Source organism: Oryctolagus cuniculus, chromosome 6, assembly GCF_964237555.1.
Source record: "Oryctolagus cuniculus chromosome 6, mOryCun1.1, whole genome shotgun sequence".
NCBI lineage: Eukaryota > Metazoa > Chordata > Mammalia > Lagomorpha > Leporidae > Oryctolagus > Oryctolagus cuniculus.
The window spans coordinates 39514351-39537089 of NC_091437.1; the positions used below are offsets into that span (position 1 = coordinate 39514351).

The 22739-nt window shown below is 44.2% G+C and overlaps 1 protein-coding gene across 31 annotated transcripts in view; it reads left to right on the forward strand.

The window, feature by feature from the left end:
• LOC138850199 (uncharacterized) overlaps positions 1–22739 on the forward strand; it is a 458403-nt gene that overhangs the window by 308904 nt on the left and 126760 nt on the right. For 16 of the 31 annotated variants that reach the window (XR_011389851.1, XR_011389848.1, XR_011389852.1 and 13 more), the window contains one exon: positions 13650–21138. The exons of the other annotated variants lie outside the window; for them this stretch is intronic. Coding sequence is in view for 1 of the 16 variants with exons in the window: in XM_070076349.1 (XP_069932450.1) it covers positions 13650–13742 (93 nt within the window). In the remaining 15 variants the exon portion in view is untranslated. Of the gene's footprint in view, positions 1–13649; positions 21139–22739 lie in introns of those variants that run through there. 31 annotated transcript variants of the gene reach the window in all.

Sequence of the window (22739 nt, forward strand, 5' to 3'; positions counted from 1 at the left end):
AGCTGGGTATCCCACAGGTGGAATGGATAGAGATACTTGAGTCATCTTCTGTTGCCTCCCAGGGTGTTCATTAGAAGGCAGCTAGAACTGTAAGAACAGCCAGGACCTGAACCCAGGCATTCCACTGTAGGATGCAACTATCCTAAGCAACTTCTTTTTTTTTTTTTTTGACAGGCAGAGTTAGACAGAGAGAGAGAGACAGAGAGAAAAGTCTTCCTTCCGTTGGTTCACCCCCAAAATGGCCACTATGGCCAGCGTGCTGCACGAATCCGAAGCCAGGAGCTGGGTGCTTCCTCCTGGTCTCCATGTGGGTGCAGGGGCCCAAGCACCTGGGCCACCCTTCACTGCCTTCCCAGGCCACAGCAGAGAGCTGGACTGGAAGAGGAGCAACCGGGACAGAATCCAGTGCCCCAACAGGGACTAGAACCGGGGTGCCGGCGCTGCAGGCAGAGGATTAGCCTAGTGAGCCGCGGCACCGGCCCCCTAAGCAACTTCTTAACCACTGTACCAAATGCCTGACAGCAATTTTACTTTTTAATTTAGGCAGGTTTGTTTTTAAAAACTGCTATATTGGTACTTGATAGGACTTTGTTCTCTTTGTAACATAATTAGTATATTGTTTAGATCCTCTTAATAGTAATAACCATTCCTTTTTACTCACTTGAAATACAAGTTTTGTAGAAGTTAGCTTCCAGCCATTTTTTTTGAACATTTCCTTTCCATTGTCTTTAGTGGTTACTTTATAGGTGTCAGTGCTACGTCTTCCAGTGCTAAAAGATAGGTGTCAGTTCTCTTTGTTGTAGAGGGTAACATTTGTTGTTATGAAGAGTTCCTCTTTTGTCAGCACAGTATATATAGCATGCTATGTACTTTATTTTTTTTAACTTTTATTTAATGAATATAAATTTCCAAAGTACAGCTTATGGATTACAATGGCTTCCCCCCCATAACGTCCCTCCCACCCGCAACCCTCCCCTTTCCCACTCCCTCTCCCCTTCCATTCACATCAAGATTCATTTTCGATTCTCTTTATATACAGAAGATCAGTTTAGCATACATTATGTAAAGATTTCAACAGTTTGCTCCCACACAGAAACATAAAGTGAAAAATACTGTTTGAGTACTAGTTATAGCATTAAATCTCAATGTACAGCACACTAAGGACAGAGATCTTACATGAGGAGTAAGTGCACAGTGACTCCTGTTGTTGACTTAACAAATTGGAACTCTTGTTTATGGCATCAGTAATCACCCTAGACTCTTGTCATGAGCTGCCAAGGCTATGGAAGCCCCCTGAGCTCGCTGGCTCTGATCATATTTAGGCAAGGTTATAGTCAAAGTGGAAGTTCTCTCCTCCCTTCAGAGAAAGGTACCTCCTTCTTTGATGACCCGTTCTTTCCACTGGGATCTCACTTGTGGAGATCTTTCATTTAGTTCCCCCCCCACACACCCCGAGTGTCTTGGCTTTCCATGCCTGAAATACTCTCATGGGCTTTTCAGCCAGATCCGCATGCCTTAAGGGCTGATTCTGAGGCCAGAGTGCTGTTTAGGACATCTGCCATTCTATGGCTATGTGCTTTAATACTTAAGTTTTGTTATATTTTAGTTTATTTCAAACTTGCTTCATTTAGTTTCTTTGAATGTTAAAGTTTATAATGTTTTCTACGTTTTTTTCATGTCTATTATTTTTAAGTGATAACTTAGTTTTACACATTTCGGATTTTTATAGAATCAGAATAACTTTCAGGCAGCAAATACTAATTAAGCACCCATTTTGTGCCAAGTATTTGAGATAGTGAATATACAAATGGACAATTGCTAGGTTACATATAGAAATATGAGGGTACTTGAAGAAGTTTATGGAAGATGGCGCTAAAAGATAAACTTATTTTGGTAAGTAAAATATTGAAACCCGTGCATGGTTTTTCCCTCACATGAAGTCCCCTCGTAGACCTCTGACCCACAGCCCATTGCCAGAGGCCCAGGAAACCATTCCATTCGTCCAGTGTAGATAGCCAGGAAACCAGCTGTAAGGAAAAGGGTGGGGAGGGGCAGAACAGAAAGAGGATACAAACTCACAGCCAAAACATGATTATTCAAGGAAAAATAAACTCAAAGAGGTGGCTGACTGCCCGTGTGCACAGAGACTGAACATGGGGCAGAGAGCACAGCCGTCCAGCAGGCTGGGTCTCATACAGCGTAGGGAGGGCTAAGGGTCCGGAGTGGAGGGCGATGGGCAGAACTGAACTGCTTCTTACGGGTTGTGCAGGCTTTCAGACTTGAAAGAGAGTGCTGAGGGTGGGCTGGGGAACAAGACAAGGCACGGGATTGAGCTGGAGGCCCTAGGGGGATTTTGATCTGCTTTCAGGCAAGGGCTTAAGATGGCTGATGTTGGTGTTCTTGCTCCATCACCAGGCTGCTGCAAGTCAGACTTGGAGGAATCAAACTGTTGTCATATGGCTGGGGTCAGGTTCTTTTCTCTGATGAAGAGGGACTTTGAGGAAGAGACGTAAATAAAAGTTAGTATAGGAATGGGTTGTATTGTGAGCAGAGTGGAAGTAAGCACTTGAGGGTGTGTGTGGGCATCTTGAAAAGTGAGCTGAGCCTCACATGGTTCAAGGGTACCCCTTCCCCATGATCTCAAAAAGGCGAGGCATTGAATATTAACAGACTGTGGGATTTGGGGTGGGATTTGAATACTGACCATTTTCTTGTGTTTTTAGGAAATTTTGGAAGTTCTGTGGTGTCAGGTACATGATGGAAATAGTAACATGAGCCATGGCAAGTGCATTATAGTTCTATTATAATTACCTGTGGATGACTGTGGGGATGTGGTGGTCAGCAGCCGTGTTGGGTATTTTCAGCTTGTGCTAGTGCTGGGCCATCGTTTTGCAAAAATATATTTTCTGCAGCACACAGAGGGGTGGGGTGTGCTTTGGGCACAGTGGGAGTGTTCATAGGGAGGGGCTGGTAACCTCAGTTTTCTGCCTGCTGGCTACCTGCCTGTGTCAGGATCACTGTCTCTAATCATAATCCAAAAACAAACGAACAAAGTGATACTTCTCTAACATCTAGGCCCAAATGACCAGGAGCTGATGAACAATTGATAATTTTTCTACATTTTCTGTTTGACTGCAATTGGCTATCAACTAGAAAAAGCCAAATGTGCCTCCTAACCATTGCATAGGATTCTTGCTCCTGGTTATAGCCTGCTTAAGCTTCCCCATGTCAACAGCCTTCCTCAGGGCACATCTGAAGCCATCGCACGCTCTCGCTCTCTCTCTCGTGCGCTCTCTCTCTCTCTCTTTTTAGCTTCCCCCTTGCTCTGTCTGCCTTTGAATCTCTGTTAATTCCACCCCATGGTAGCTGCCTTCTTGGCTATAGAAAGCTCTGTAACATAGCTTTTGCTTGTTCTCATTCCCATGGTCTTCATTTATTTCCAGTCATAACACTAATGTTGTAGTATGAATTCTAGATCACAGAAAAGGGTCAGAAATGAAATATTGCCCCTGGGTACTTGTAAAGGTATGGGAAAATGGAATTAAAGATAAATTTATTTGGGAGCAATGAAACTTTCAAATTGGTATGGTTTTCTATCATGTATTTTCGTGTACTTTTAGAAAAATTTTTCTTGCATGGATTGCAAAATTTTTTTCCAACAAAATAAGCTTTTAATTTTATTTTCCATGAACTTTTCAAAGTCGCTCCATTACAATGGTGCAGTCATGGGGAAGACAGAGTGTAAAGCATATGTGAAGGTTATATAGAAACTCAAGCATGTTCTAAGTGCTATTAAAAAAAGTACAGGAAGTGCCATGGGGGTTCTAGGTTAAGAAGGTTGCAATTTCATGTTTTTTTTTTTTTTAAGCTTTTTTTTTTTTTAAAGTAGAGTTAGAGAACTGAGAGTGCCTCCATCTGCTGGTTCATTCCCCAAATGGTAGCAACAGCCATGGTTGACTGGGTCAGGCAGGATCCAGGAGCCTGGAATTCCATCTAGGTCTCCCACTTGAGTGATGGGGGACCAGATACTTAGGTCATCTTCTTCTGCTTTCCCAGGCACATTAACACAGAGTTGGGTTGGAAGAAGAGCAACCAGGACTCGAACCACTCAAAGTGGTACTCATATGGGATGCTGGCATGCAGGCAGCCATTTAGCCACTGCACCAGGACAGCAGCCCTGGAGTTTGTAATTTTAATGAGTCTCAGAAATGTCTTCACTGCTGTTGTAACTTTTGAGCAAGACGGGGAGAAACTGGGAGTAAATAATGAAGATGGAATGTGGGAGGAAAAGGCATCCTGGGAGGAGGAATCCCAAGGTGAAACTCTGAGGCAGGAGAGTTCCTAGGAATCTCTAGGAATATCAGGCACTTTGGAATGGAGCAAAAGTAGGAAGAGGACAGCGGGTGGTCAGAGGCGTGCATCCAGGAGTGAGATCATTGTTAAGCTTTGCAAGCCCTGGGAAGGCCTTGGCTGTTACTTGTGTACCAAGAGACTTGAGAAGACTCTGTTCAAGGGGGTAGTAGGCTCTTCCAGTCGTCCTAGCTTCTGTGCTGAGATTGGGTAGGTTGACCATATGACCTGAATTGTGCAGGACACAATTTCCTTATGCCAGCTGCCAGGTCCCTTTGACTTTCAAAATATCCAGAGTTAGGTAACAAAGCATAGGGTCACCTTGAAGATAGACAGGTGTAGACACTTATGGGCAAGGATGAAAGCAAAGAGACAATTAGGAAGCTCTTTGAACAAGCCTGGTAAGAAACCAGAGTGATGTGGAAAAGGGTGATAAGAGAGGAGGTGAGAAATGTTCAACTTAGGCTGCAACTTCAAATTAGCACCAGTAGAGTTCCCAAGTAGTTCCTATACTGAGAGTGCTGTTGGTGAGCACAAGGGGTCTGCCTCCTTAGGGTATCTCCACATAATGAGCAGCAAACAGGGGCGGCTCAGAGAATACCTGATATACCTGTGACAGGCACAGTGGGGAGGGATAGCTTGCCTCCCTGAGAAGCCATTGGCCAGGGCTTTTCAAGGCAAGGTTAGGGGAGCGTTGGGAATGTGGGCAAGGAGGGACGGCAGAGCCCTCCCTGTTGGAGCAGTGCACATCCTCACCCCTGTAGGGTGAACCCCTGACTCGGAGTGCTTTCTTGAATCTGCTTTCTTCTCCTCTTCTCCAGCACGCTGTGGCTCCTCTGAGTACAGTGTTGCAAGATAAGCTTTTCTAGCACATTCTCTGAAAAATAAGCCCTGGTGTTCTCAAGGCTCTGTACCCATTTCTCTGCCCCCTCTGCTTACATGCCATCATCTTACAGAATTCCCCCCTGACAAATGTCACTCCTTCTGGAGGGAAGAGGGAAGGCTGTCAGTCTTCTGTAGCTGCTTCCTGCTGTGTGACATGGTGCTGGCTTTCCCAGTAAGAGGGGTGAATCTCGGATGCTACCAGTTAAGCTAAGTCTTGGGTCACTAGCAGTAGCTCATAGAGGCTGTCAGCGACACAGCAAGGCAGTTAGGCATACACTTCACAGGGCTGGTTTCTTTTTTCTCTTCTTTTCTTTCCTTTTTTTTTTTTTTTTTATATTTTCTTACTTGTTTGAACGAGTGAGGGAGAGAGCGAGCGAGTGAGTGAGATTCCATTCACTGGCTCACTCCCCGAATGGCTGCAAGGGCCAGGGCTAGGACAGGCCTGAGCCAGCAGCTTGGAGCTTCCTTCAGGTCTCCCATGTGAGTGCAGGGGCCAAAGTACTTGAACCATCCTCTGCTGCTTTCCCAGGCTCACCAGCATGGAGCTGGGGTAAACTTGGACCCATATGGAATGCTAGCACTGTAGACAATGGCTTAACCACTGCACCACAGTGCTGACCCATGTTAGCCTCTTTTGAAGAGCAGTTTTAGGTCTGATACTTGCTCATGGCATTGTCTATCAGGGGGGTTTGGGAAGGTTCACAACCTTTCTTCACTTGGTCATTGTGAATCCAAGGAGTCCATCTTATAATTTAAGAGAAGAATGAACCAAATAGGATATTGCCCAGGTAGGATTTAGCTGATCTTGAGGAGAGCCCAATTTCCTAGTATTTTATGTAGCCTGCTCTCCTGGTTCGTATGGATGGAGCTGAACTGTAGGTTCATACATGAGAATTGAGTGACAGCAGTCACTCCCTGCCCTAATTGATGTCTTTTTGTTGTTTTCTCCATTTCCATATCTGGACAGGGCAAAGGGCAGCCATTCTGCCAAAGGGTCTCCCATACAACAGTGGAAAGGGGCTAAGGTCTCACTTTCCTTTTGGGGCTACTCTAACATAAAAGAATAGCTAAGAGTTTTAACCACTTTTCCAGTTTCTTGGCAAAATTTAGCTAAGGTGACTTTTAGGATCAATCGTTTCTTTCAGTCTTTCCAAAGCACTGGGATCTGTAGGCAGTATACAATCTCTAATTTACTCCTAAAGCCTAGGACACGACCCTACCCATTATGGCTTTGTACCGTCCTAGGCAGAGCAAATCTTGGGGTAATTTCTCATGGCAGGTGGTGTATGACCTCTCCAGCCTTCCCAATTTGGCAAGGAAAGGCTTCAACCCACCCATTGAAAACAGTACGAGGTGTTTAATTTCCCCTGGGGCTGGGGACACAACTGTGAAATTGACCTCCAGCCTCTGGACAAGGTAGCCTTCATTTGCACTGGTTTGGCCAGCAGGGATGTGGGAAGCCTGCTTTGCACATTAGCTTTACGTCAGTAAATGCATTGTTTCACTATTGCATCTGCCAATTGCTTCTTTCCTGGGGTTTTCACTGTTTTCAGCAGTCAGTTATACATTTTCTTGACCATAAAGTGGAGTCATGGATGTACTTCATGCCTGCCCAGGCTAGGCTCTGGGTCTTCACATTGCTCCTTTGTCTAACACACAGCTTCCTGAGACTGCGCTCCTTTGAAAACGCTGTCATTTTCTTCGCATGAGTCTGCCTGAGACTGTTCAGGCCCATACTTAGAAAAAGTTCGGGAGGACATCAGAGGCAACCAGAGAGGCTCCTGCCTGGGCTGCTTTGCAGTAGCACCAGCAGAGTTCTTCGCTCTGCTAACTAATGAAGCTCCCTTTGGACGTCCTCTGAGGTGCACAACAGCTATTTCTTTAGACGTTTGTAGAGGCACAGTAGTCTAAGACTTGATTACCACATTTCATTTCATCGTTAGCTTCTAGGAGCTCTCTTTATTTTCAGGTGGCTCTGAGCATGGGCTACAGAGAAGGCAGAGCTGGAGTCAATCCGAACCGTTAGATTCTTTCCCATTGCCAGCTCCAGTGCCCTAGTCAGGGTTATTATTTCTGCTGTTTGTGTAGATGTCCCTGGAGAGAGACTCGGAGCTTCAGAAGTTCTGTGTAAACACAGAAGAGTCTGTCTTGCCCTTGGCAGTCCATTTATCACACATCTGCTACCATCTTCGAAGCATTTTTTCTGTGTAAGGTCAAGGCTTACTTCAGAGTTCATACCTGATTGAGTGTCTGCATGTATCCCTCGGCAGTCGTGTGCTAGGTGTTCCTGTGACACTGGCGACCATTTGGCAGGGTTCGGACAGCGTGTTAGAGTGATGCTCAGAGTATCCCACAACAAAGGGGCCAGCACGGTGGCACGGCAGGTTGAGAGAACAGCATCCATCCCAGAGCACTGATTGAGTCCCGGTTGCTGTGCTTTCGATCTAGCTCCCTGCTGACGGGTGTGAGAGGCAGATCGTGATGGCCCCTGTGTTTGGGTCCCTGCTACCCTCATGGAGACCCAGATGGAACTCCTGGCTGCTGGATTTGGCCTGGCCCAGCCCCAGCTGTTAAAGCCATTTGGGAAGTGAATCAACAGATGGAGGATCTGTCTCTGCTTCTCTCTCTGTCTCTTTGTCTTTCAAATGAAACATTCTTTTTTTTTTTTTTTTTTAAACAAGAGTATCTTAGATCAAGACTTCATACTGCTGCCTCCAGTCACCCACTCAACCAATGGTGTGCTTAGGTTTCTAGAATGTTTGCCAGCTGGTATGGGGTCCAGAAAGTTAGAAGTTGTACCCTGAGTTTCTGTTTAGCTAATCAACAAATTAGAGCTGCAACTGCCCACAGGTGGGGTGGCCATTCCCAGGATATTTAATCTAACTATTTATATAATAAATAAAATAAGCACTTGTTTTAATGGTCATGTATTTTGGTTAGGGAACCCCTGTCTTTCATCTGTATGCAGATCAAACGCATTTTCTAGATCAGGTAGAACTAAAGCTGGGGCACTCAGTAGAAACTCTAAGCTTGTTCAAGGCCTCATTACATTAGTTTATTCCATTTAAAGGGGACTCATTCCTTCTGTCATAGAGTGGTTTTGTTAGGAGCCTCAAATTAAATATTCAGAAACGTGCAGAAACCAGCCATTCCCAGTAATCTCAGTTACTATTTGCTGCTCCTGGGTGGAGCCAAGTTACAGATTAGCCGTTCATGGTCTTGGCACAGGCTATGTTGTCCTTGGGTTATTAGAAAGTCTAAGTACTTCAGTTTCTTTAGAAATTTGTGCTCTTCTCTTTGGATACCTTATATCCTGCCTGCCAGATAAATCAAGGTTTTAATAATATTATCAGAACCTTCCTTTGAAGGGTTATTGCTAAGAACATCATCCATGTACTGGAAAACTGTTCTGTTCTTTAATTGCACCCTGTGAAGTATCTACTCAGAATTTCATTAGAAATTATAGGAGAGTTTTAAAGTCTTTGCAGTAAAATGGTCCAACAATAATGATGATTTTGGGTCTTTCCACTCAAATAGCTCTTGAGATTTGGGTCCCAGGGTAATGCAAAAGAGTGTACCCTTTTAGGATCCCCTTTAATATTTGCTTTTGTCTGCAAATCGGCCAGCAGAGTGTAGGGACCGGTTTCCATGGGATGAATGTTCTGAACTGCTTCATTCATAGCCCTTACACCCTGTGCACACCTCTTTATACCACACCTGTGTTTAAGAGGTGATAGAGGGGTATTACAAGGAGCTCTACAAGGCCTGATCCATCCCAGATAGGAAATCTGTTTAAAACTGCTAAGTTTCCAGCTGTTGTTTGGGTCTCAGAGGATACTGCTTAACCCTGGGCCAGGCTCAGTCTACCTTAGTGTGATCTTCCAGAGGTTGGGCATTGACAGCCTGTCCCACGTGACGCTGGGCCCATGCTTAGCTTGAATACCTTCTGAACTGGTATCAAAGCCTTGGGTGTCTTGTCGCGGGAAGCTTAGAATTCTGGCCTCTGGCTCCCTGGGCTTGGGCTTCTACTTGGTCTTGACTTGAATGCACAGTAGCACTCAATTTAGTTAGCAGGTCTGCTCTCAAGAATGAGGTAGGGATACTTAGAGACCTTTGGGAACAAGTAAGTCAGAGCTTCAGCGCCTCTTTCACAGTCCCGAGGCTCCAAAATTCTGTTTGCCTCCTTTCTTGCCACCCATTTAATTTTACATTCCCTCTTATAGTAGTCAGCACCATGTATGTGGCTCCAATGTCAGGCAAAAACTCTTCTGCCTTTAGGGTAACCAGGGGCTCCTTATAGGAGATTTGCTTTTTATCACATGGACCCAACCAGGGGACCTCTGGCCCTGTCAGCCTTTGATAAGGGGCACTGACAAGCACCGGGGTTCCTGACTCCCCCTCTCCCATTTCCACCTCCCCTCCTGCTGGCTATGCGCACTGGCATGTTGGGGGCTGGGGTTTCAGCTTCCCTTGTCCTCCCAGGTTACTGGAGCAGAGCCAGGAGCAAGGCCCTGTACAGTTGTCTTTGCATCTTTTTGTTGCGCTTCTCATCTGTCCTGTCTTTGTTGTTGAAAGCCCCACCCCACCCACACCCCAGGCTTACAGCTGGTTCAGGGCAAGAAATGCTGGCTCTGCCATCGAGAAGTAGTGATGATGGTGCCAGTCAACTCCTCTGGGAGATGGAGGGCCAGACTCAAAGGTCTGAAGGGGTTACCTTTTTTTTTTTTTTTTAAAGATTTATTTATTTGAAAGTTGGAGTTACACAGAGAGAAGGAAAGAGAGAGAGAGAGGTCTTCCATCTGATGGTTCACTCCCTAATTGGCTGCAACAGCCAGAGCTGCACTGCTCTGAAGCCAGGAGACAGGATCATCTTCCGGGTCTCCTACATGGGTGCAGGGGCCCAAGGCTTGGGCTATCCTCCACTGCTTTCCCAGGCCACAGCACAGAGCTGGATCGGAAGTGGAGCAGCCAGGACTCAAACCGGCGCCCATATGGGATGGCAACACTGTAGGCAGCGGCTTTACCTACTATGCCATAGCACCAGCCCAATGAAGGGTTACTTTTCTCAAACTATTCATTTTTCTCATTAAAGGCCTTCCAAAAGGACCAAACTTAATTCTCATTCAACTTTGCTCTTGATGCTGGGACAGTCAAAAAAAATCTCATAAGGGAACAGAAATGAGCATCTCCCATCAAAATGAGGATGGTTCCCCACAGAGGAATTTTGCAAAGCCCAGCAAGTATACTCTATTATCAATGAAAGAGAAAAGCTTCCTCCAAATTGGCAGGCATCGAAAACTGGCAAAGCTTGCAAGCCGTTAGGGAATGCACGGATAAGGAAAACTAAAACTCCAGACACAATACCAAAAAGCATTTGAGAGGCAAAGCAAGTGTCCACGATTTTTGTCAATTCTGAAACAAGCCATTCTGTATCATTTTTCACCTGCCGTTGGTAGAGATCTGGACACCTGAACAGGACCACACTTGGGAAGTGGGGAAGGGTAGAGTAGAGGAACCCTGGACCAGGCTCGGATAATCCCTGGACCATTCCTCTAGTGATCTGCATTGGCTACAGCAAAACCAGATGCTTGTATTCTGGCCTCTTAGAAGAGACTGTGCCAGTCCTTTCCTGGCAGTGTGCTGCTACCTGTCCTGACTTTCACTTCCAGCGGCTCTTAGATGCCCACCGGGCCAGCAGTTCCTGAGCACTTACTCCTTGATTCAATGATGTGCTGGGCAGAAAGAAGTCCAGGTGGCCACTTCCCTCCCTGCATCTGTGAGTCAGTAACTCAGGGTCTCCAAGTGACCCCTCCCACACTGATGGAGCAGAGCAGTTGCTCCCCAAGGGTGAGTAACCCTGGATGCACTGCCACTGCTAGTTACTTTGTTCCCTGTTCCCAGTCATCTCCACCGTGGGCTAGGGGCAGAGCCACACTGGCTCATCAGTTTTGTTAGCAGGTACAAGGGGTCCATCTGCTTGGGGTGTTGTTGAATAATCAGCCTCAAGAGCTCAAGCAAAGCTTGGTTTACTTGTGACAAGTACAGGACACAGTGGGAAAGGACAGTTCCCTAATCAAACTGGCTCCCTGAGAAGCAATTAGACAAGGATTTTATAGCAAAGGAAAAGGGGGTGTCCCGGATGTAGAAAAGGCAGGGTGGGAGGATCTTTGCTGCTAAGCATCCTACAGCATCATAGGTTGTGTGTTTGCATCTGTGACTTGGTGGTTCTTTAGGCCTTTTCTGGTTTGTGGTCGTCTGACCCCCTCTGAGTACAGTGTTGCAAGGTTAAACTTCCTTGAAGTAAGTCAAGGGAGTAAACCCTTCCAGATTCTCTGCCATTGAGCCTGCGCCCCCTCTTGCCTAAGTCCATGCTCCTGGGGACAGTGGAGGGGGCATGTGCCAAGGTGCTGGGCTCGAAGACAACTCATTTATTTGCTTGAGTCTCAGTAACTATGAAAAATATGCCTTTATTAATTTATATGGAGACAAAGAGAATCTTTCTGGGAAAGATTGAGTTTGGTTTTATAAAGGAGAAAGGAAATATATAAGAAAAGCCTGTGTGTATCAGTTTTTCTGCAGATACAGTGTTTTGTCCAACTTGGTTTCAACATTCATCAAATCGATAGAAAATATCTACTACAATAGTTTTAATGATTTTTTTGACTATTTTAAAATTTATATGAGTGGAGTTGAACATCTTTCCATTTCATGGTTTGTTACTGCCTATTTTCATGTTGGACTATGGTCTTTTTTTAATTTGTTATTCTTTTTTTAGTGGGGCCATTAAGCCTTTGGCTATAATGTAAAGTAAAAATATGCTAGATTATAAAATAATAAACACTAAGCTGAAAATTAAAGTAACAGTTCACCATACAGCTTTCTTAAAAGCTTCTAGTTTTGTGAATTGTGCTTCTGAGATGTCTGTAGATGATGAATTGTGCAACAGAGTAGCCACAGAATGAGTTTCGACTTCAGGGGAGAACAGCTGGGCCAATGTATAAACATTGATTCTCATTTGTTGGGCACATCATTCATAAGCAGTTCCCTGTCCAAGCCATGTAGGCATAACTCTGCTAACTGCTTCTTAATTGTCGGAAAAGTCAGGGCCTGATACATCTTGCTGTTTCAGTAACCACCTCTGTATCTAATGCTTGTAAACTTTTTTTGTCTGCTTAATTTGAGAGGTAGAGTTACAGATAGAGGGAGAGACAGAGAGGTCTTCCGTCTGCTGGTTTATTCCCCAAATGGCTGCAATGGCAGGAGCTGGGCTGATAGGAAGCCAGGAACCAGGAGCTTCTTCTGGGTCTGCCACGTGGGTACAGGGGCTCAAGTGCTTGGGCCACCTTCTACTGCTTTCCCATGCCTTAACAGAGAGCTAGATCGGAAGAGGAGAAACCAGGACTAGAAATAGTGTTCATACAGGATGCCAGTGCTGCAGGTGGAGAATTGACTTACTGTGGCACAGCACCAGCCCTGTAAAGTGTTTTTAATATTAAAGTATAGTCTAATAAGAATGTTGGTGATGATGGTTATTAAATTTCCCTGGGAAGTAGGAAACTTGGTAAGCCTTCTGATAAACTCATGGCTTATTTCTGAATTACATTCTTTTCATGTATATTTCAAGAATTTGTCTATTGTAATTTTTTCCTTCAGAAAGAGCAACTCACATGATAGTCTTCAAGTGTCTTCTGTCTTCTACATATTGTCATATTTTCTGTAATCCTCTTTATTCTGGGCCTTTTCGCGTTCCACCTTATGTGTACTATTAGCAGTCTCCCCTCCTTGGTGCTGGCCGCCGACTGACTTTCCACGAATGCCAATTCCGCTTTTCTGGCTCGTAAGCTTTCCTAGAGTTTGTGGAATTCCACTTCCTTCACTCTGGCAGTTGACTTTCCCTTGTGCGCTGTACATTTGCTTCCTCTTTCAGAGCATTCATGTTTCTTGATTTCCTAGACAGGGACAAAGAGTTGTGCCACTCGATTTTCTTGCCTCCTCCATTCTCTCAGAGGTTCTATGCTGGGCTATCTTTGCTCCCCCATGTTTCAAAGCAGGCAATTGTATTCATTCTGAACGCACTAGGGTTGATTGTATAAGCCTGGTTGGGTAAGCCTCAAACAGAAAACAACTTTTTTCTTCTCACTGTTGCTACCACATACTATTCTGTCAAAACTCCTTTCTATAGCTCTAACAGTAGCTTCAATACATTTCATAGTTTTTGATATCTTTTTTAGTAGTAAAAAAAAGTCACATTTTTCAGGTATGAAGAAATAATCATCCAGTCTCAGAGCTTCGGCATTCCTCCCCATCTCTGGCTTCACCTGCTTCATCTGGCTCATGCTTGGATGCCAGGAGAGAATCTGAGGTCTGGTGCATCACCCATACCCTTTATCCACTTTGTTTCTTCTCACTTACAGGCATGCTTCTGGCTTTCCTATTGTTGGGTTCCTGAACCAGGACCCCGACACGTCGAGATGCGCACCCCAAAGACTCAGATTCCAAACCAGTAGATGCAACACGCAAGAGGATTTATTCAACGTCTGCGCAGTCGGGTCTCTTGACAGCACAAAGCCATCCAAAGAAGAAGCCCCGAACAGTTGTTAACGAGCATTTTTAAAGGGAAAAACCACACAATTTACTTAATACACACAATTTACACGCTAATTGCGGGGTTTAAATGATACACACACGATTCACACACTGGTTGGAGGATTTAAATGAGGGGGGTAGTGGCGGGAAAATTTTTCTGGCTATCGCAGGAGTCACTTTAAGACTTTAGGGTGGGATATCTGCTGCTTGCCAGAAGGTGCTCTGCAACTAGGAGTTATCGCAAAGCCTCGAGGCGGGATTCCTGCTGCGAACCACATCTCAAGTGACAGCTGGTGCCTAGGGCTCTTTCTAGGAACTAGAAAGAAGAATTAACTCTCTAAGTAGGACAAAGGTTACTTCATCTGGGACGGAGGGGAATGGCTCTTCACTATGACGGCTGGTAGGGCTGGGGGAACAGGCCAGGGTCATTGGAGTCTGACCAGTCAGGCAGGGTTGTAGGTCTCTGTTGATGGCCTCACTCTGTGGTATCTCTCATTATGGAGCATTTTCTGTGAGAAGCTCCCCCAGAGGCATGCTGGGCCAGGGGGTGCAGTTGTAGGGGTCTGTCGCCAGTGTCTTCTCAGCCTCTGTGTCCAACAGTATGAGGTAATACACAGAAAAATCCTTAGCGTGCATTAGCTGTTACTGCCCTTCCTTGGAGTGGTGCTGTTACTATATTCACGAGACAGATATTAGCCCCCTTACTTTGGTTTCTCTCAAGATGTACTTGGGTAAGAGAGGAGGTCTTTAAATGGAAGATCTTAGGTAACCCTTCAACAATGGAAATTTGAGGGAGTTTTAGGAATTTGTGTGTGGAGGAAAGAGCTTAGAGATTGGGGCTGGTATTGTAGTACAGCAGGTTACACTTCATACTGCAATGCTGGTATACCATATCAGAGTACCGGTGGCTCCATTTCTGATGCAATTCCATGATGATGTGTTCGGGAAAGTAGTGGAGGGTGGCCTGGGTGCTTAGGTCCCTGATACCCATGGGAGACCAGGATGGAGTTCCTGGCCCAGTCCTGGCTATTGAGGCCTTTTGGGACATGAACCCAAGGATAGAAAAATCTTTATTTCTTTGCTTCTTCCTCTTTGTTTTTTTTTTTTTTTTTTTAAAGGCAAAGAGACAAACAAAAATGAAACCAAGTGAACAAAAAGAAGTTGTAGGGCCAATTTAATCCTATTACTAAAATGGTTCAGGATCTGAGTCTGAGGGAAAAAGACTGCAGAAGCTACTATCCTGGGCTGGAATGCAAGACTTTGACTTCTAGTTCTGTACTTGACCCTCAGTCCATGTGGTCTTTCCCTCTGAGGGGAGGTGTCTGTACTTTTATATGTATTGACTGTCCTGAGATTTCTGCTCACCTGTTCTCACCTGATTCTTTCTCTCGTCTTTATGGTTAGCTCATTTCTCACATAGGCATTCTTGGGTGATGCACTTTTTGCTCAGGAAACCAAATCTTAGCCCTAAGCTAGCAGTTATGTACCTTTTACAAATGACCACTAGATGTCACTCTAGATTAGCTTATACCAAATGAGGCTCCAGTTACCTGTTTTCAATTTTTGTTTAAGAAGGAAAAAGAGGTTGAATAAATGCCCTGAATCCTAATATTTCATTTTGTAAGGAAATTTCTAGTACCATATTAAGACAGACAACCAGCCATGAGCACAACTTGGAGAAGCATGTCACGGAACATGCTGCATTGATGGTTGTAGTTGAGTGGGATAGGAAGAGAGTCATTTAGGCAAAGAGTAGAGACGTGTTAAACATCCCCTTTGCTTCTATTGGAATAGACCAAGATAGAATTAATAAGAGTGAGCAGAAGAAAAACCAGACAACACTGTAGGAGAGAAAGTTACAAAATATCTAGAAGGATCTCCAGGATTCAGGTTGGTAGAGAACAGGACATGGGAGAGGCCACTGGAGGGTGGAGACGTTGAGCTATGGTTGAGGGGATGACAGGGTCAAGGGCATAGCAGCATGGCTTGTTGGGAGGACTGTGAGGGAACAGTGAACCCTTCCTGTAAGCGCAGGTTATAGAAAAGGAGGATCCAAGACTGGCAATAAAGCAAGAGCACAGATTGGACAACTAAGCTTTGCTTGGGTCCGAATCCCATCTCCGACACAAGCCAGTCGTGGGCACGTGCTTCTGGTATACTGCCTCTGCTGGCTGAGCCTCAGCTTTCTCATGTAGAGAGCAAGAGATCTTCCACTGTATGAGCTTGGGGCAAGATTGAGAATGAGTCAGGTGTGTTTTTAAAGTGTTTAAAGGAGTGTCTGGCACTTAGGTGCTACATTTTTGGTTGAATAAATAAATTTCTGGGTAGAACTGTACTCAGAAAGTCAAAAGCAGGTTGATAATTAAAATATTTTGTATTATTTAGATACTTCTAGAAGTGAAGTGGATGTAGACTTGGGAATGGCCCAACTCAGCAACTAGTCACTGAGCATTATGACAATACTTCAAATAGTTTGTGGAAAAATGGGATTGAAAGGCCGGCGCCACGGCTCACTAGGCTAATCCTCTGCCTGCGGCACTGGTACCCTGGGTTCTAGTCCTGGTCGGGGTGCCGGATTCTGTCCTGGTTGCCCCTCTTCCAGGCCAGCTCTCTGCTGTGGCCTGGGAGTGCAGTGGAGGATGGCCCAAGTGCTTGGGCCCTGCACCCCATGGGAGACCAGGAGAAGCACCTGACTCCTGCCATCGGATCAGTGCGGTGCGCCAGCCATTGGAGGGTGAACCAACGGTAAAGGAAGACCTTTCTCTCTCTCTGTCTCTCTCACTGTCTAACTCTGCCTGTCAGAAAAAAAAAATGGGATTGAAAAGAGGTTTCTGTTGATGCAAAAATTTTGAAATCCATATATTGACAATGTGTATTTCTCATAAACTTTTTGAAGATTCCCTGCATGTGCTAGGCCTTATGGTGGATGCTGTATGAAAGTTTAAAATAGCGATAATGGTGTTCATGATAATTTCTGTGTAGCTATAATGAGATACAAGAGCTAAGGTCAATAATTCAACTATTATTTCAAAGGTTATTAGAATCAACTCCATTTTATAGATTAATAAGGTGAGTCCCAGAGAGATTGATCAATTTATTCAAGGTTATCCAAGCAGTGAATGGTAAGGCTCAGATTCAAACCCAGAGGCTGATGATTTAACCACAAGTCTAAACACCTATGGAAAATACTGTAAAAATCCTATTATTGCAGAGTCAAAAGGGACTTCGGTGGAAATTCAGTTTTACTGACTCTTCCATTTTATGTCAGAGAACTAAAAATCATAAATGTTAAGAAATTTGAGTAAGGTTCTGAGATGACAGTGTAAGAACCTTTATTTTCTGTTCCCAGTCCAGTTCTGATAGAGCTTTGAAAGCAAACAGGAAGGCTCAGCCTCCTCTCAGCTTTCTCGTCCCATACTTCCTGCCCCCCTTCCCTTCCCCTCCTCCCTTCCCCTCCCTCCTCCTCTTCTCCCATCTCCCTTCCCCCTTCCACTCCTTCCCCTTTGTGCCTGCTTCCTCCCTTCCTCCTTTCCCTTTCTCCTCCTCTCCCTTACTCCCCCTTCTACTTCCTCCTATTACTTGTCTCCTTCCTCCTTCCCCCTCCTCCTCCTCTTCCTCCCGGTTTCTTCTCCATTTCAGTCTGCTCTTCTGCCTCTTCCTCTTCCTCCCTTCTCTTCCTCCTTCATTTGTCACTGGAAGAGGGAGAGTTACATGGAGTGTCTCCTTCCTTGGGGCAGTAGAGAGAACATTGCTGTTAGAGCAACACTTGAGGAAAAGTAACAATTTAAAATACGTGGTCTGTTACACGTATTCATGAAGTTGTTCTTACAGTCACTCCTTTCTTCATTCTCCCCGATCATAGTAGGCTTATTGTTAGTACAGCAGTATTATTAGCCATGTTATTGTTTATAAAACTCATTGTTAGTTTTAGCATCTGTCTTTCCAATTGAAGGCATGTTTTCAATGGCAGAAGCAAAGGAATGTTCAGGGTACATCAGCCTTCTAAAATGTCATTGAACCTCACTGAATTTTGCCCTTTAAGAAACTGTACAACCTAACAATGATTTTTAAAAGCAATATTTTATATATTTGAAAGATAGAAATAAAAAGAGAGCTTCTGTTTGCTGATTCCTTCCCTAAATGGTCCCAAGAGCAGTAGCTGGCTGGGCCAGACCAAAGCTAGGAGCTAGGAACTCTATCCAGCTTTCCCACATGGGTGATAGGGGCCCAACATTCTGTACCCTACCAGACATAATATCAGGGAGCTGGATCAGAAACAGAACAGCCAGGACTCAAACCAGTACTACAATATGTGGTCCTTACTGGCATTGCTTATGGTAGTTTAGTCCTCTGCTCCACAACACCAACCCCAATAATGATATTCTTAGAGAATCTGAAATTCAAAATAAATCACTTACCTGTCCAAAAGTTTTCTTTCGTCCTAGTGGTCATCCAGAGTACCCCTTGTATAGAAGTTCTGTAGCTACCATTGACTGCCCTTCACATCCTCTGACAAGGCATTTTGGTTTGTGTGTGTCTTTTACCAAAGTGTCTGTCATAGAGTAGAAAGTGAATTTACTCAACAAGAAGCAATTCCTTGCTAACTGAAGGCAGAAAAATATCTACCTAGAGCTTTTTTGCACTTGTTTGTTCCTGTCATTTTTATCTTGCCTTTGGGCTGGTGTAAATGCTGATGTGTTTCAGAGGTCCCTGTTTCACAGGAACAATAGTCAAGGAAAGGTGTAGAAATCTGCCTGGGAGTGCAGAATTTCCTCCAAGTTGGAATTTAGGTATTGGAATTCAGATCCAGTAAAAAAATCCTTCTGCTGAGAGAATTATGTGACAGGAGAGGTGATGGGTTAGAATGATTCCTGGAAGTTCATGTCCTCTGGGAGGTCATAGTAATCTAACCTTAATAAGCACCTTACTTGAGTAAGTAACACTTGGGCAGGTGATGTTTCAGTGTGTGCCTTTGGAATGTAGCCTACCATAATGGCCTGGAAATAGGGTGTGAATTATAAATATGAGGGCAAGATTATAAGAGGAATGGAAATATGTTAGAGAAAGCAATGATTAGTGTCTGAGTGTTCACAACTTTTCTTCCTTCACTGCCTGCTAACAGGAATTCAGCATGCATCATTTTTCCTGGGCTTCACACTGGAAGTGGAGCAGATCAGAGAGTTAGCATAGGGGCTGGCATTGTGGCACAGTGTATCCAATGCCAGCATTCCATACTGGAGTATTGGTTTTAGCCCCACTTGCTCCACTTCTGATCCAGCTTCCTGATAATGCACCTTGGAAAGTAAAGAAGGATGATACATATGCTTAGGCCCCTGCCACCCATGTGGGAGACCCAGCTCGAATTCCTGGATCCTGGCTTCAGTCTGGCTCAGCTCCAGCTAAAGGAGCCATTTGTGGGTGAACCAGCAGATGGAAGAGCTCTCTCTGTTGCTGTCATTCTACTTTTCAATTATATAAAATAAATCTTCGTAAAAAGTTAGACTTTAGCACAGGTAACTAGGCTGCATGAATTTAGTTTGGGGTGAACAGAGACTTCTCTTAGAAGAAGAAAAAATGAAAGGAGGGTAGGAAGAGAATGATACAAGCCAGTCTGGAGTAGGTTGAAGAGAGTTTTTGCTGCTAGGCATTCAATAAAATCAATGATAAATGGATTGCTTCAATATTACACATGCAGTTTAGATGCTGTAGGTGGATAAGTAAAACTAAAAAATGAACCTTGATATGAGTTTTGAATATACTTCATGGGATTTTATTCCATGAAATCACAATTTAAATTCAAGGGACTCCTTAATTATATTTTGGACATTGGAGTGGTATTTTTCTAAATGTGACACTTTGTTGTTTACTAAGTCAGGAAGACAATCAAGTTGACCTGATCGAAATGAGGGGGAAATCCACATTAGTCATGTGCTCCCCTAAGTCCCTAAATGAGATTGTAGCATCTGGAATATTCTTTTGACACAGGATACAATTTCCTGAACTTTATTCTTTGGGATACTTGGGTCAGTTCTACTCAAAATCATGTGATAAAGTTTGGAAAACTACATGCAGTCTATCATATTCCAAGTGTCATGGATTATCACAGTCGACTTCAAGGAAATTTAGTGTAAAACAGAAAATCTAAGGAACCATGTTTTCAAAACTTAAATTATGAAGTCCTTTGGGACTTCATAATAGTATTCTATGGGAATACTATTTCATGAAGTGTCGTGGAAAATACTAGTTCACTTGACTCTTAAATAAATGAATAATATTCTTCAAGACAGTCTAGAGGGGAGCTCATGTAGAGAACTCTAATTGGCTCAAAACATGGCTGGAAAGATGTTCACCAGGGTCAAAAGGCTGAAGGCCTCCATAAGCAATACTGAGCTGGGCTCTCATCACCGTGTGTGGTAGGAGTGGGCACATGTGATCATGAACAAAACCGAGCCCTTCATGGTTCTGATTGTAAGTGACCGTGCAGCTTTGTGCAGCAAGCTCACTGGGGTTTTTTTTTCACCCATGGAACTCGTATTTTTACAGTGCCTCTCACTGTCCATAGCACTTCTTCACATATCGCTTCTGTGGCACATCGCAGCGGGTAGGTCTCGCCATGGTACAGGTGTATAGCCTCACGCTCAACAAAATCAAGGGATTAGCACATCGACACATAGCTGATACTCAGAAGCAGAATTGCTCTCGAAAATTTTAAGTCTTCATAACGTTGCTCTCCCCAGAATGACACAGCATCTCTGTGAATGAAAATTACGTTACCGTTCGTCTCCTTTCTGGTATTAGAGGACAGGAAATTGAGGGAGAGAAGGTTCTCTGAAGAAGCCAGTGAGGGTAGAGTTATTAACAGATACGGTTGTCACAGCTTAAGGGTTGTTTTTTAAAATAAGTCAATTAATTGCTGTTTATTTTGCAAATAGTGGCCAAGTGTCACTGTAATTATTTGAGAATACTTACGAGAGACTGAAGGATAAAATGAAAGGCTTTTATTAGTCATGGGTGGTTTTAGGTGACAGAGGATTAATAAATTACATTCGAGCTACCTCTTTGTATTTCCATGACCAAGACAGATACCAATAGTCAATCACAATATGCTTCCCTGTTGGTCCCAGGTGAGAGAGGCATCGCAGTTTTCAGTTAGATTTTCCTGTTGGGCACTGCTAAGTGTAGAGAATGGGCCTGTGTCTCATCATGCTTTAGAAAGAGAGATTTGCCTTGACTTAATATATACTAAATTGATCTTCTGTATATAAAGATAATTGAAAATGAATCTTGATGTGAATCGAATGGGAGAGGGAGTGTGAGATGGGAGGGTTGTGGGTGGGAGGGAAATTGTGGGGGAGAAAAAGCCACTGTAATCCATAAGCTGTACTTTGGAAATTTATATTTGTTAAAAGTTAAAAAAAAAAAAGATTTGCTTTGGTCTTTCAGTCTGGGCCATACGTCAAAGCTGAACTTACTTTTTTAGGTAATATTCAAAACAATGTTTCACTGCAGTGATTATACCCAAACCCTATTAATAAGATGGACTGCATTATTGCCATTCTTGCAACATTATGTACACATTCCAAAGAACATGGGATTTGTACAGAGCTGACAGACCCGGTACTTTGTTTGTTCTATGTCTTTGAGGATGTTGTCATTTTTGCTTGTAAGAAGACAAAGTAGCTTTCTACTGCTTACTGCTGAATTTCCACCCTCAAAAGCATGATTGTTATGCACTTACTTTGTGCAAGGCTGAAAACTAATTTTATTCCAGGGGCCCAGAGAAGTCATTCATTTCCTTTAGGAAGGAATTTCTCCAATGCCATGTTCATTGTCACTAGCTCAGAAACTCGTTATTTGTTTCATAACGTGTAAGGCAGTGCTGTAAATCCAAGTCTGACTTCTACATCATAATTGAGTCCATGGCACTCACAGTGCAACCAAGGCACATGGCTGTAGAGTTGTTCCAGAGCTGTGAATGCATCGATCGCTCAGGGGAGCTTTCTCAAAAGTAAATTTGCTGATATTTCCACCCCTGCCGCTCTTCTCACCTCTAATCCCCAGTCTTCCTGTATTCTGGTTGCCCTGGGGACAGGTGACTATTGAGGGTAACTGTTTTTAAAGTGTTCGGTGATGTTTTCCCACTACCTAAGTCTCTTTCCTCTTCCAAATGAGGGCTACTGATGCAGTGCAAAGGATGCATAAGTTTTAAGTTGGGAGTTATTACTGGGTCAGAATTTTGGCCTGCTGTCTTTCCAAATAAAGTTGACTATTATTCAAGACCTACTTGGTTGCGAAAACAGAAATGCTGGTCAAGCTGATCTTAGCAAGAACAGGGGAGTTTTGGCTCCCATGTTCACGACTGCCTCAAGCCTACTTCAGGTATAGCTGGACCATGAACCTTAGCAATATTTTTTTTTTTTAATTATTTACTCATTTATTTTCTCTTTCTGTCTGCTGTGTTGGTGTTATTTTCCTATTCTCCATGGTACCCCCGCCCCACCCAGTCACTTTAGGATTCCTCTCTCTCAAAGGTTAAACAGAACTAAATGTGATTGGTAGCGGGAGCAGAGAAAGGACCCCAGAGAGCCCAGAGAAGCCCCACCACTCATTGAGGCCCCGTTACTGTCACACCACGGGAGGAGCTACAGCACGCCGTAGTCCCCATCATAGTAACCTTGAGCAGCGAGGCCAAGACCCAGCCTCTGCCCTGCGTACCCCAACAACCAAGCCCTGCACGGTGGAGAGCCATAGCCCAGGCGGCCTCACACCTGCCGTGCCTGCCAGCGGGGACAGGATCATCACAGCGAATGTTTGGGGAACAGTGACGTGGTTCCGTGTGTGAACGGGTGTGGTTTCATCCATAAGGAAGACCTATTTGTACCCCAGACTGCCAGGAGGAAGAACTCCAGGAAGTGCCT